The sequence below is a fragment of the Ictalurus furcatus genome, chromosome 16 (assembly GCF_023375685.1).
Source record: "Ictalurus furcatus strain D&B chromosome 16, Billie_1.0, whole genome shotgun sequence".
NCBI classification, from domain to species: Eukaryota; Metazoa; Chordata; class Actinopteri; order Siluriformes; family Ictaluridae; genus Ictalurus; species Ictalurus furcatus.
The window spans coordinates 483,759-499,563 of record NC_071270.1 but is presented as its reverse complement, the minus strand read 5'-3'; the positions used below and the strand labels follow the sequence as shown (position 1 = coordinate 499,563).

At 39.6% G+C, this 15,805-nt stretch overlaps 1 protein-coding gene across 1 annotated transcript in view; it reads left to right on the top strand.

Annotated features, from left to right (window-relative positions):
• cntnap3 (contactin associated protein family member 3) overlaps positions 1–15,805 on the top strand; it is a 118,468-nt gene that overhangs the window by 13,656 nt on the left and 89,007 nt on the right. The window contains exon 2 of the mRNA XM_053645473.1: positions 11,542–11,652. Within this exon, the coding sequence (XP_053501448.1) occupies positions 11,542–11,652 (111 nt within the window). The remainder of the gene's footprint in view (positions 1–11,541; positions 11,653–15,805) is intronic.

Here is a 15,805-nt window from a genome sequence, read left to right as displayed (position 1 = left end):
CCGTTTCAGTGCTTGAGCTTGACTTTATTATGAGCAAAGAATTCGTCAGCGTCTACTGTCTTGACTCGTCATTTATTAGGAGTAAACCGCATCCTATAAATATTGTGCGAGGATAAGCGCTCTAAAAGGGTTCAGCAGCAGCATGCAGATGAATGGCTCGGAGATGAAAAAGGACGACTGCAGTGAGTCAGAGGATCAGGGATGGATGTTGGCCTCCAGTAAGTTTACTTGGCGCGGTGACTTTGATCTCATGCTTCTCTGCTGTTTAAAAATGGAGTCCATAGAAGCTCATGCGATCCTCCATACAGGAATTTGTTGCGATCTGTACAAAGGTGCAAAGAAAGTAGCGCGTATATGGAGAATGCAAAAATAGGCTGCTGAAAAAGAAAGAAAAATACTCAGATATTTGATCAAAAGTAACATTAAAAGACTCGCACCGCAGGACACGAAGTTTACCAGTGAGGCCTGTCTCGAAAGATTTAGCCTGTAAAGTTCTGACAGTCTGACCTAGTGCTGAATTATAAATGACGCATACTACAGCTTTTATATATATATATATATATATATATATATATATATATATATATATATATATGTATATGTGTGTTCTCTCGCAAAGTCTTGAGTAAATCCGCTGTGACCTCTGTACAGTTCGAATGCATAAGTAATAGCTTGTGCTCTCACCGAAGAATATTCGTTGCTTGAATTTCAATTTGATGGATGGATAGCTAATTAACACGAGCGAACCGGGTACTGGATATGCGTGAAATGAGGGAGAAAATTTCAAGTCGCTGCACTAAGTAATTGCAATCATATGGGTTGATTTTCTCCCTTATATTACTGACAGGAATTGGCAAAATGACAAGAAAAAAGAAAATGGGATTAGACTCACATGGGATGACAGTTACATTCTAGTGGATGAAAGCTAACGCTAATGCTAACACCATTCATCCTTCAGAATCGCCACTGAAGGTCTGTTCTTATTCATTTATATTAATAATCCATAATCAACAGTTTCTAAAACACCTGTTACGACAAACATTGTGCTTGACCTCTACCTTACCTGTGTTAGTGAGAATTGAGGTGAAGTAAAAGTAGCTTTGCGTGCCAGCTAGCATCCAGCTTGCAACTGTCGCTAGCAGAAAGTAACGTGGATAATAAAGGACTTTACTTGTTTATCATGTGGAATCTGGCCCTTGTAACTCTGAAAAGTTGAATTGTTACGTAATGTTTTGCTGCATAGAAACTTCTAGTATGAAAACATGCATTTAATCATTAAAACGTCTTAGGCATTTACTCTTTTCTGAAGAACCGAGTTTGTTTTTTAGCATAGAATTAGCAAATACTTTGGTAATTGTGCTAACATCCATGCGAATGACACAAGAACATTAATGAGGTTCTAATTGTTAACTTTTTTTATTATTACAAATTTACTTTCACTCTATAACTGGGGTAACAAGGTTGTACATTTTTAAAGGGATCTCGTCAGTCAGTATCAGAATATGATTGAAAATTGAGAGAACATCAGTGACTACGTTTACATACACATCAATATCCTGATATTAATCGGAATCTGGCAACATTCGAATTAGTGCTGAGTCATGTAAACGCCGCAATCCGATTGTCCGATTCGGATTAACGCACTATTCTGATGCCCCAGATTCCCACCCCTGGAATATGCCGGTTTTAATCGGAAATGTGTTGCATGTTTATTCAGAAAATCCACTGAAAGGAGATCTATGCGCATGCTCAGTCCACAAGGAATTGTGGGTGCTAGCAGATGCTTAGCTGTAGGTATTTAGGAATGGCAACTCAAGCATACTTACAGCGACCGTGTATACAGGAATCTTCCGACGGCTGTACGCATATAAACATCGTATTCGGAATATGGCCGCAACCCGAATATAGACCTTAAACGGAATTGATGTGCACGTAAACGTAGTCATTTTCTTCTTCTCGTGATCTTCAGGAAATTTGGATGATGAGACTTTCTGTCGAACATGCGACTTGTGGAATGTTCCAGATATTTCATGGGGGTGAATGTGTTCAGGAACCGGGGTTAAGTGAATGTTGTGGAACTAAAATGTATATTTTATAAGCTTATAATGGATAAGTAAAAAAAAAAAAAAAAAAAAGCTAAATGGATTCACATATTAATGCAAAAAGAATGAGATTTTTGAAGTATTTTAATAATTAAGTGTCGTTATAGTGGATCTGGGACAGGCCAAATTGCTGCAGAGGTTTTATTAATGTGAAACATGTGCATGGACACTACCCATTTTTTAAAAGGTGTATTTCTTTTCGTTTACATACATATTTGTAAATGTAATGGCAACCCAACAGTGGAATCGTCCTTTTAAAGATTTGAAAGACATCCAGTTACGAGCCATGCCTTCTGCAATTATATTGGATCGCATCGAGTCAGTCGACATGCGGTTATATCTTCACTGTCTTGCTGACAGCCAGGAGTTTGGAAGCTGCTGGAAACTTCTTCATGAACTGTTCAAAACAGAAAGTGTTGCCTTTGATAATTCTTTGGTACTGCAGGGAATGTCTAACCTTGTGCTGTGGTGTGAACGCCTGCTCTAAAACCCACCAGAATTACCCGAGTGTCAGGGTACACGGTGGTACTTTATAGTATATCGGATACATGGACTAGAAATACTGTCCATCCCTTATTACAGACGATTCTAGATGATACTGTAGGTGTGGCAGAATCCGATCCGAGGGTATACCGGCTCAGCCCAACAGTGGCTCTCGGGAAGTCGTGGGATTAAAAATTCCACTCAGCCTTAACCACTAACCCAGCACCTCGCACTGCGGACGTTCTCCTGACCAAACTTTCCATCTGTTTCCGTCCACTGTATTTGTATCAACAAAGCAAGAACATGCAAGACATCACGAAGCGCTGCCGTAGTTGCCTGTCTTCATGATACATTTCTAATGACACAAGCAATATTGCGTTATCATTACGTATTCTCACTTTTCCCATTGACCTTAGTGTGAGTTCCATTCTTCCTCCAGGTGGTCACTCTGAGTTATAACATGAAAGCTGATTCTTTTCATCTTTTCATTATACACAGATTGCCTGCTGCTCAGTTGACACTCATTACCCGTCTTGATGTTGCGCATTGTTCGACGGTATTATTCGGTGGACCAGGTATGCGTGGCCAAAGACAGGATCAAACAGCGCCGTGCTCCAGTGAAAAGCTCTACAGCTGACAGCACTCGGCAAGGGAGTCTGCACAGCGAATTAAAATATTAAATAGAAAGGAAGAGGCAGAATTAGCATAACAGCAATGCTGTTACAGAGTCATGGAAAAGGCTAGCTACGATGTCCTAGAGCCTCAGCACTATCGGGAAGTTTCAGAGTTTCACAACTCTTCTGCTTTGTTCAATCAGACGTTTAAAGTTCCCAATCGAGGGGTTGTCGCAGTGGCGAGACAAACTGATGGCTCCAGATGTTTTATTTTTAATGCACTGCATCGTAAGAAGAACTTGGAATAAGGTTAGACTGAACATTTGGGCCAAAGTCAAAGTCATGGTTGCATGGTGGTCATTCTTGTCATTTAAGGAAGAACCAAAATAGTTAATGAGTTGCACATCTGGCATAGAAACTGTGTTTGCGAGACTAGCAAGCTAGCTAACCTATTCACCAAAACCGACAAGCTTGCAACATTTACATATACATGTCATTTAATCAGGCACAAATTGTCTTGCCTTAATTAAAGGTAAGATTATTATGTATCATAACGAGTGTTTAGATGTTTACAACATGGACATTTAACTCATCAGCACAACTTTTGGAAATCAAAGTTGAGCATACATTTTTTTGTTGGGAATCCGCATATCACCTGAGCATCTTGCCTGAGATTACACTGTGGACAATAAACTAGGCAATGCCTGTTAAAGATGACACATAATTGGATCTTATTGCTTCTGTGATGCAGTGTTTGTGAGTTCACGCTGCAGGTACAAGCAGAAAACCATTTTTTTTTACCCTCGCCCAGTGTGTGTGTGGGTGCCTGAATACCGTTCCGGTTCATTTTAACCCAGTGAATCTGGAGCTTATCCCTGGAACGTTGGGCGCTTCCCAGAAATACACCGTGGAAAACCAGTCCATCACAGATGATTATCAGTTGACACAAAACCTGTTGTCTCATATCTACTAGACAACTTGTTTTCTTTTCTGTTGTAGGTTATGTGGCAAGACTTATATAATGTTCCGATGCACTGCAGTCCCCTTATTATAAAAATAATGTAATAATTATTGGCACATCATTAAGCATCTTAAAGCCAGAATTTTGGACTGCAAGTTTGAGGCAGAGGAGCTTTGGTCCAGACAAACCAAAGGCGCTAATGAATTAGGGAGAACAATTCCCCACCATGTAAGCGCCATCATCATTGGAGTCATTATCTACTAAACAGTGCTTGCCTTCTGAAGGTCATGTCCCAATTCATTTACATCCTGATGGACAAGAGACTTCATTATTTTCAAGGTTTGGTCAGGTTAAATTTCACAACATTGCATCATGAAGCAAATTCTGTCTCTACTTTATGTCTATTAAGTCATCGCTCTTCTGTATTATACTGAATGCTTGGGCCCTTTTATACCAACCTTATTTTGGTGTGAACCACTTAAAAGTTTTCTTTAGCTTTGACAGAGCACTCCAGCTACTCTGTAATGGCACCAATCGAATATATTGTATTTTGGTCCACTAAGATCAGTCTCGGTCATTGTCCTATGGATTGAAGCTCCTTGTTTTAATCCTGAGCTTTCGTTAGTATCTGTGTGGAGTTTCACATGTTCTCTCCACGTCTGCATGGGTTCCCTCCGAGTTTTCCAGTTTTCTCCTACCTGCAGGTGGGTTGGTGTCTCTAAATTGCCCTTGGGAATGAATGTGTGAATGTGAATGAATGTAGAACTGGCATCCCATCCTAGTTGTATTTTTGCTTCATGCCCATTATTCCCGGGATTAGGCTCCGGATGCACCGGTTGCTGAAGCTGAGTGAATGAATGAATGAATGAATGAATGAATGATGAAGGGCCATCCCGTCCAGGATGTATTCTCACTTCATCCACCTCAATGGACAGTGGAACAAAATGTAGCCATTCCATAAAGAGTTCTGGTGGATCCAGATCCTATTCCAGGAACACTGGGTGTAAGGCAGGAAAACACCTTAGAAACTCTAGAAATCCTAATTGGGGGAAACTCTGAGTTCTTGGCATTGGTGAATTCTTTATTCAGTTACATCTTACTAGACTTAGTTTGAAGTTGCAGCCAGCACTCTTGACAAACAACATTATTCTTGCTTGGCACCTTTGCTGCTTGAGTGCACACACATTAAAGAGATTAACAACACAAAAGAAAAATATATCCCATGACACAACCCTACTTGAACACACACTCCCACAGCTGATTATTAAGTTATCCAGCTCCAGTCTATTTCTGGTGCTCAGAAAACTATAGTGCCATTATTTCCCCCCCAATTCTTACCTCAATTTACAGTACCTTGAGCAAAAGTAGCCTTGTTGATAAAATGATATCCTTATTGGTAATATTTATGGCAATATGATCACGTGATAGTGATCATATACACATACACATTATTCTGATTAAAACTACACTTTGTACATTTTCATCTCAGGTGTCCCAATTATCTCGCCATTACCAAGAGCATGCCTGCTAAAAAAATGTCAAAAATGTATTCACTTCCATTGCCGTGAAGACAAATCTGCGTGTCTATTTTAAAATCTGACGAAAAGCTTAGCTCCAGAACTGTCAGCGAGCTGTTTGTGACTTAAACAATCATCTAAGACCCTTCACCAACTATTCTACCTTTGGAGCACACCTCAGTTTTCACAGAATGCCTTCCGAACAGCTGGCTCCTTGTGCTGTTGACTTATTGCTGATTCTGTTGCGGCTAAAACAGTTCGTCATTTTCATTTTAGTTCCTGGGCCTAATTAATGGAACAACACTAATATGCATCAGAAGCCAATTATATTAATGGCGCCTGACACTATAGGCGTAGGGATGCTGCTTAAGTCAGGAAAACACCAAGCAGCTCCAATTGTGTATGAATAAATATGATATGACAATTATTTACAGTACATGATGGTTGAAAAATAATGAGGTTTATTTAGATTGCTTTTAATTTGTCGCCCATTAACAGCGACTGTTAAAGTAATTGTGTGTTTAATGATATTGTAGAGTGAAATAGTTTGGGGGGTTTTTTTCCGCGTAGGGAACAAATGGCCCGGGTTTTAAAGACGAGTCCTGTTGGTGAAAGTGCTTTATTGTGGTCATCAATTTTATCTTATCGGTAATAAACATAATGGCGTTCTTTTCAACCAAACGCCCGAGTTATAGCAGTTATCTCTGGATTAAAAGACACAAAAATGTAACCATCGTTAATAAGCAGGAGACGGAAAGGGGGTGATTTTGCAGGATATCAGTGAGATTGTACTAACTAGCCACCATTATCTTTTATTAATTTTTGAAGCTTAGCATTATCAGGGGTGGATGATAATACATTATATCTTTATTAGCTATGCCCACCATAAAAGTAAAAGCTTCACTGTGTTTGCTCAGTCCCATATTACGCTTTCCCCTTGGACCATTCTGCCGCTAATGTTTTAACTCAAAACAAGCGACGATGAGCTAATGTGCATTAATACTGACTGTGGAAAATAAGAAAGTACTAGAATCCCTGTGAGGGGGCGACTTTGTGTTAGCATCGTCTTTATCCTCTCCTGATAATGTCTCTGGCGATGAAGCATTGTGTTTGTGTCCTCAATAAAAAACACAAGCCGTGAGCTGCGAAGTTTGCACAACGTTATTTGTTCATCTCGAGCGTTTACATTTTCATTCAATGAAGGGAAACAGGGAGTGGGTGACTGTGTGTTGTGCTAGCATTTGAGTGTTATAACAGTATGCGATTTGTGCTGCACTGTGTTGTATTTTCCTCACTGTTATGGAAACAATGGGTGCGTCTCAATCACCTCCCTAGCTCCCTATATTGTGAATCAGTAATATCGTGTACATGCGTTCGAGCACTGGTAAGGACCCTGGCTCACTATTGGGACACTGATAACTCAATTTCCGGCGACATGACTAAGTACTCGCGTTGTAAAAGGTCACCACTGGCATTTATCAACAACAAGCACCAATGATATGTTTCTGACTTTATATGTCATGTAAAGTCGAAGTTGGCTGAGAGTTTGCCTGCCATTTTATTTGAGATGAGCGGTTTCAGAAAATATGATGTAATTTCCAGTTCAGGAACATAGTCAGCATCGATGGTGCCCCCGTTGCTTTTGTGGTGAATGGTGGGATTCTTGAAGGAGCGAAAGTTCCAATGATATTGTGATTAAGACAGCCCTTAAAATGGCCGACTCCTTGATCAGTGCCCTGACTACTGAACTAGGGAGCTGATTGAGACACACCCAATGTCTATTAAGCATTCAAGCTAATTAATGGACCTAGTAATAATAATAATAATGATAATAATAATAATAATAATCATCATTTTAAAAAGATTTCCTACTAAATACCGGACCATGTCCTCTGCTTGTGCGTGGAGTTCAGTATAAAAATGTAGAAACTCTGGGGTGCTTTACCCCACCAAATAATATATATATATATAATATACACACACCAATTGGAACATGATACATATAAAGTCAGTAGAGGCTTTTCTGAAAAACTGGTACGTAATTTGCTTGTCCCAGATACCCAAGCCAGCAAATCGTCCACCTCTGGTTTGAACCCTGTTGTATTACTTTAATGGCTGAGACTTTTCAGGAGAAACAGGAGTATAGTTATGAGTGATTCAGTTGGCTGAGGACTGTAAATAGACAGTATTTTAGGATTAAGGGATCAGCTAGCTTTAAATCATTGGTGTTACGCTAATAAGCTTTTTATCTACCATCAGCTTTTATTACTTACCAACTCTACATTAGCATTTTGATGCACCGTTATCACTGTACATTTATCAGTTATCTATTTATCTCATGCGATATTTCACCCTTTAATTCTAGCACTGCATTCTTTTTAAGGGGTCAGTTAGCACTGTGCTCATCAGCCGCACAGTAACCTGCTTAGGGAGTGCAGGTGGAACCTGTCTTATTTAAACCGTTCACATGTAGTGTCTGGGGTTCCCTTTGCTATTGAGGTGTCTGGTGTCATCATCCCAAGATCTAAAGAGTTCTCTAAGGCCTTCAGAACAAAGGTTGTGGATGCCTATTAGACAAATTATTTGAAATACATCATTCCACTGTAAGGAAAATCATCTACACATGGTGCAGATTTTCAAACGACTGCCAATTAGTCCAGGACTGAACATCCTAGCAAATTCAGCCCAAGAGCAGACCGTCTGAAACAAAAAGAGGTCCCAGAGAACCCCAAAATTTCATTACAGGGTCTGCTAGTAGGTCTTGCAGCTGTTGGTGTCAGAGTGCCTGCTTCTACAGTCAGAAAGAGATTGCACAGATTTGACCTGCATGTGAGGCGTGTCAGGAAAAAGCCTTTGTAAGACTACAGTTTGCCGATGAGCATGTAGGTAAAGACCAGGCCTTTTGGAATAATGTTCTCTAGACAGACAAATCAAAGATAGAGTTGTTTGGTCACAGTAACAGCAGACATGTTTGGTGTAGACCAAAGACAGCTTTTCAGGAGAAGCACCTCATACCAACTGTGAAGCACGGTGGTGGAAATGTTATGGTTTGGGGTCGCTTCGCTGCCTCAGGGACTGGACAGCTTGCATTCATTGATTCAACTATGAATTCTGCATCTTATCAAAGAGTGCTTGAAGATAACGTGAGGACATCTGTCTGAAAGTTGAAGTTGAACTGAAAGCGGACCTTTCGACAGGATAACGATCCTAAGAACACGAGCAAATCCACCAAGGCACGACTCAAAAAGAAGAAATGGAAGGTTATGGAACGGCCGAGTCAAAGCCCGGATTTGAATCCCGTTGAAATGCTGTGAAGGGATTTGAAACGGGCAGAACATGCAAGAAAACCCTCAAACATCTTGCAACTGAAAGAATATTGCATGGAAGAGCGGTCAAAAATTCCAGCAAGCCGATGTCAGAGACTCGAGGACAATTATGCAAAGTTATTTCTACTAAAGGGGGCAATACTAGCTTCTGAGGCCAAGGATGTACTCACTTTTTCTTACTTTTTCTACAGAGGAATATCACATCTATTGATATTTTTGTTGAATTACTGTTGATTGAAAAAGCTCATTTTCCTTCTGGTTTTGTTCAACTACATCACCTTCATTAATAGGCACTGTTTCAAAGATGATCAAATGTTTTCTCGTGCAAATATGTTAAAAAAAAAAAAAAAAAAGCCCAAACAATTTCCATGGGGTGTACTTATATTTTCACACGACTGTAGTATATTCATTCTAAAATATAGGGGTGAATTATTTCATTACAGTTCCACATAGTTGAATAGTCTTGTGTGGCTCATGATTAATAAAAGCTCACGGTGGCTGATTAGCAAAAATCCCATTTACTGCGTTATCTGTTCCTTTATAGATGCTAACAATGCTAGTGAAACATTTCGCTACAGTTTAAAAAGCTAATACGATTTAGCATTATTACTTAATTATTAGCATTATAACAGGTCAGACAGGTAATATTACAGTATATCAAGGGAATTGTCTTAATCAGCCATTAGCTTTTAATAGTTACTGAAGCTCCACATGGTTTTTAAAGACCACACTGATGTGGTCTTACTTTAATGACAGAGATGTGAAACAGGTGTAATTAAAGGAATATTACCCCCTAAATGACAGGGGTCTTCTGGCATTAAAATAGTGGGATTATGCTAATTAGCACAAATGACTGCATGGTATTGTTCAAATCATGGGTATTCAGATCTAATCAGGGATGCTATTCATGCTACAGGATTGAATTTCACAACTGACTGCTATCGAGTACCCTTCAAATGTGTGTCTAGTTTAGTGTTTTGTAATTGGGTTTGGATAACAAGCTGCGTTAAAGGAAAATACCACCCGGAAACATGTGGTCTGCGGTGATATTTAGAGTTTTTGTTGCTGTATAATTTTTTGGTGCTGTATATTTGTTATTCCTGTGAGAAGGTAGTGTTTGTGTGCAGCGCAGGTTTCACAGGTTAGCACAGGTGCAATGCTCTTTTACAGGTTTTGACATTCTCAAACACCAGTTACAATGGAAATATTTTGCTATTAGCACCGAAAAGCAAAAGCTCAAGAGCTTCTTTTCTCACTCACCGGTTTCCACCGTACGGTATCTCATTAAAGAGAAATCCACTGCATTGAAGCAGTGAAGACATTGCAAACATTGGCCTCGAAGTTGCAGCAGAGACGCGGCTAGTTAGTGATCTAAGAGTTAACTAGCGTAACGGTGTTGACGGTGGTGTTAGCAGGAAAGTAAAAGCTTTAGAGGCTGATCTGTGTGAGCAGAGTGTACAGATGAGAAGGTGAGAAAGCCGGACAGACTAAAGCGCCGCTGCATCACTGTGTTTAGATGGAGCGAGGGTTAATGCTGCATTACCTCGGAAGTGGGAAGTCAGGGTTTAGAATAACATCCTTTACTTTTTTTAAAGTGTGGGGGGGACCTTGGATTCCACCATGTTTGTTTATTGTTAGTATCAAACTAGCCAGCTAACTGTGAGGAGTGACGTATAGTTTCCTCGTTTGAAGAAAAAGCGATCCGTATACCCTGAGGGAAAAACAATAGAAACCCTCATAGAATCTGTAATGGTTTTATTGAGTATAATGGGAATTGTAATGGTTTAAATGGAAACTCTAATGGTCCCTGTGGGTCTCTACTGGTAATTTGTTGCCTTCTATTGGTGGTATGTTATGTCTAGTGGATATCATTAAGGATCAATAATAGTAATGTTCATGGTTTTAATGGTTAGCTGATGGTTTGTAATGGTATTTATAGTAGAAACCATTACAATTTCTGTGATGGTTTGTATTGTTTGGGGATTTTTTCTCAGGAGAGTTGTCAGTGTTATAGATTTAACAGGTGAATATGTCTGTATGTTAACCGATCTAAAGCAAAGACTTGTATATACAGTGTAAGTTATTTCATTATAAGATGTGCTACTTGGTTCGGTGCTGGTGCTGTGAGCAGCCATGTTGATTTGTTGATATTTTTCTGAACTCTGAAGAACTTTGAGGAGTTACGTAGACCATCCCAAGTTCCTGAGTTGGGAGTGTTCTTTGGGGTTTTCCTGCTCACAGGTCAGGAATTATTAGGAGTCAGGACCTCGAGTCGGACGCAGCGTAAATCCCACTGGTTCCACTTTCGGCAGGTAGTCTAACGGCATTGTGGGTAATGTAGGAAAATATTAACCCAAGTGAAAATAGAACTTTAAATTAGAACGTACATTAAAATGCAAGTTAGTCATTGTGGATTTTTGTTCTGTAAAGTTCTGTAAAGCCATTGGGTTTTTTTGTCCAAATGCTGACCAGCTTTCGCAGTGAAATTTATATCGTGTACTTATTGCTTATTACTAACGTCTTTTAATCTCATCTCAGATGACTGTGACAGTCCACTGGTGTCCAATCTCCCGCAATCAGCCTTCAGGAGTTCATCTCAGCTGTCCAACAGCCACGGACCCGGCTATGCCAAACTCAACAGGAGAGACGGTGAGTACGGTGTTCTGTGTAACTCTGGATATTAATGGTGCACTTTCAGGTCCATTGCAAAGCGTTTCAGTCATGCAGGTCAGTTTGACAGCTTCCTAGCAGTCAGTCATGGTGAACGATTGTGTGTTTGGAACATTTTGTCGTTTATCCGAAGCCTCTGAACCGACGCCGGAATTTGCCCAAGGTTGCCTTTCCTTTCTAATCGACACCTGTTTATTATCCGCGTTCTTCTCGTTCAGTCTTCTCACTTGCTAATAGAGTGTCCAGAGGACAAGATGGGAGCCTGACACACTTCACCTTCTTGAGTTGAGTGGATTGCGTCATGTGTTACACAGGTCTGTGAATGTTTCACCATGAAATCAGGTTGCAACTGGAATCCTGTACAGTTCGATTTGAAATCTCTGACTGAACGCGTTGGAGGCTTTATGCTATGCGCCATCATCAGACTGTTTGAATTTCTTTAAATCTTTAAGCGTATTATTTTTGGACTTTTGTAGAACCAAGCTCAACAGCGCCACCAATGGTCATTAAAAACAATAAACAGCAGTCCGAATGGTATAAAGAAGAGGCTGGGGCTGATTTCTTTCTAGTCCAGACTGTAGACTCAATACATACCTTACCAAACTCAACCTTATGCTGAACAAAGTCCATGTTTTGTTAACATTCTGTGTACAAGAAAGAAAAGGATGTCATTGCACTCATATCGCTCACTACTCAGTGCCTCGTTAACGATAATTTTGAGCTGCACTTAGAGAGTACCTTGAAATTGTGTCTTTATTGTTTTAGTCCATTTGCACCGAGATGTTTAATGTCTCTCAGTCAATACGACTCCCTTATTATCAAACACTGCAGCGAGGTGTACAGGCATCTGCTGAATAGCAGTAATGACGCCACACACTCTCTGCGTTAGTGTAGGATAATACATGGACTCAATGGGCTCATTTTCCATCACCCAGGCCATAATTGCATTATGTATACATGTTTTGACATGCACGTCAGAAATTCTGAAAATGTCACTGACTCGGGTGGGAGGGAGGCGTAATTATTTTTGCCTACGGACGCCGTCCTTTAAAAGGATCTGGATTTATTTCAGGGTCTCTTCGAACAGGTCGATTTGTGGTTCTGGGTAGTGAGCTCTATTCTTATTTTCTTACTAGCGCGCACACACACACACACACACACACACACACACACACACACACACACACACACACACACACACACACACAGCTCTCCAAGGGATGAAGCGCAGCACACTTCAAAGGCAGGTCTCTGCAATGCCGCTGCAGCCTGGATGTGAAAAAACAAAAAGGAAACAGCCACCTTTTCCTCCTTACCCGTGTACTTCCTGGCTTTAGGCTTCTGCTAATGCATCACTAAACTCTAGGTCAGTGATCATACTGTTCCTGGGGAACTACTTTTCATCAGAAATCAGTTTCTTTCCTATAAATTCCCTTAAAAGGAAGATTTCCAGCATTGCTCTAGGCATTCTGCAAGCACGAATTGAACAATAAAAACAAAACAAAACAAAAAAAAAACCTTTATAAAACTATCCAGAGAACAAAAATTGTTGCTCCGGAGCAATATGAAAAAATTATAATAAATATTTTGTGATATTTAGAAAAAAACTGGTTGAGAATCAGACGTGTCCAAACTTGTTTCCACGTAGAAATGAGTTTGTCTTAGCAAGTACAAACATCTAATAATATGTCATCTAAAATATGAATAAATGTCATCTACAATATGAATAGATTCATTAAGTAAGTTAATGCCGGTAAATATTCTACAAAATAATATTAAATACTTTACAAAATGCTGTGAAATACTCTACTAAATATTCTATAGAATACTACAAAATACTCTACCACGTTCTACTAAATACTTTTCCAAATCCAAGGAATACTCTACAAAATGCCATTAAATACTCTAATAAACACTATACCAAATACTCCTAAATACTTTACTAAATACCATTAAAGACTACTAGATACTCTACTGAATACTACTACTAATACTAAGTAAAACGAAATACTAAATATTCTACCAAATACTCTGAAATACTTTACAAAACGCCATTAAAGGCTACTAAATATTCTACCAAATGTTACAAAATACTCCACTAAATAATACAAAATATTCTCCTAAATGCATACCTACTTTACTAACCACTACAAAATGCTAATACATACTCCTCTGTAAATTCTTTAAAAAAATAAAAATATACCAAATACTACAACATATGCTACCAAATACTCTACCAAATAATACGGAATACTTGAGTAGATACTCTACTGAATTGCCAGTTAATCTACTAAACACTACTAAACACGCTACTGTACTACAAAATGGAAAGATACTGCTTTATCTGTGACTGTTACAAAAGCAATGACACTGGAGACGCCTTCCAAAATTGTTAAATAACCAATTAAAAAAAAACATCTTTACGCAGGAGATGACTGTACATGAATGCGTCTTTTAAAACGGCAGCCTGAGCCAGTAAACTCGGATTTATCTGCAGGATAAACAAGCAAGCCTGTCCTCATTACGGCCTCTTGTCGTAATTCTGCAGACCTGCTCAGAGTTATTACTGCCATCATCAGACCTCCTCATTATCTAACTGTTTAATAACTTGTGTTCGTTCTACTGTTAGACCACCAAAAGGTTTGTTTGCTTACTCACTCAAGCAGCTGAGTGGAAAATATCAGGAGCGGTTTGATTAGAAGAGCCTTGACATTTGATTTCATCTCTCTGCAAAAATTAAGCAGTAAAAATCAGATTTAATGTTGGTGCTATTAAAAACCTTCGAGGAGATTCATTTCATATTTGAGATTCATCTTCATTTCATATTTGGTGTCCACGTTACAGAAATGTAATGAAGGTCTTTTAGGGATTTGTGGGTCCTCCTCACAGTAGGCACTGATTTGATAATTACCTTGATTTGACTGTTTTTAGTGGTTTGTAGAGGTTTGGGGTTAACATGCATTATTCCGAGGTAATGTCAACAAAGAGGTTTCATGCTAGGAAGATCTTTACAAGTGAAAACAAATAAGGATTTTTTTTTGGTATTAATCAGAAACCCTCCTCTTGCCTTTGATTGTCAGTGGTTTATTGATTTTAGCGGTTAGCATGTTTGCCTCACGTCTCCGTGGTTGGGGATTCGAATCTCGCCTCAGGGCTTTCCTCTGGGTATTCCGGTTTCCTCCCCCAGTCCAAACACATGCATTTGTAGGTTGATTTGTGTTTCCAAATTGTCCATAGTGTGTGAATGGGTGTGTGATTGTGCCCTGCGAGGGGCTAGCGCCCCATCCAAGTGTGTCGCCCGCCCTGTGCCCTGAGTTCTGTAAAAGTGGCAGTAAAAGTCTGCCAACTGAGCACATATCTGTCCTGTACACAGCCCTCTTCAATCATTCCACAGGGTTTCCATCTTGATCTTCTTCTTCCGAAGCCATTTCTTTAGTGACTTGGATTTGTGTCAACTTTGGGTCATTGTCATGCTGGAAGATGAAATTTTTCTTCATCTTCAGATGTCTAACAGAGGCCTACAGATTTTGTGCCAAAATAGATTGGTATTTGGAGCTACCCATGATTCCCTGTGTCTTGACAAGAGCCCCAGTCCTAGCTGAAAAGAAGCATCTCCATAGTATGATGCTGCCACCACCACGTTTCACCAAGGGTATGGTGCTATTTGGGTGGAAACCTTTTCTTGTTTTTGCATCAAACATGTTTTTTAGATTCATGCCCCTAAAGTTCTACATTGGTTTTAACAGATCATGACACATTTGCCACATGGTCTGGGATGATATAGGTGGGCTTCCGTCTAGCCACCCTTAGCTCATAGCTCATAGCCCAGACATGTGAAGAATACAAGAGCTTGTTGTCACGTGCAGGGCGTGACCTGTAAGCCCTTTAATGTTGCTCTAAGTCTCTCTGTAAGTTTTCACCTTGTCCTTTCGTCAAATTTGGAGAGACTTCCTCAGTAATAGTTCCCCATTTTCATTCCCCACTTGGAAAATGATTTCAGTCACAGTTGGTTAAGAGTGTCAGCCCGATGATTCAATGTAAATATAGACTTAACACGTTTTAATAATGAAAATATTTTGTCTGCTTCTTCTTCTTCTTCTTCTTCCTCTTCACCAGTTGTACTAAATGAGAT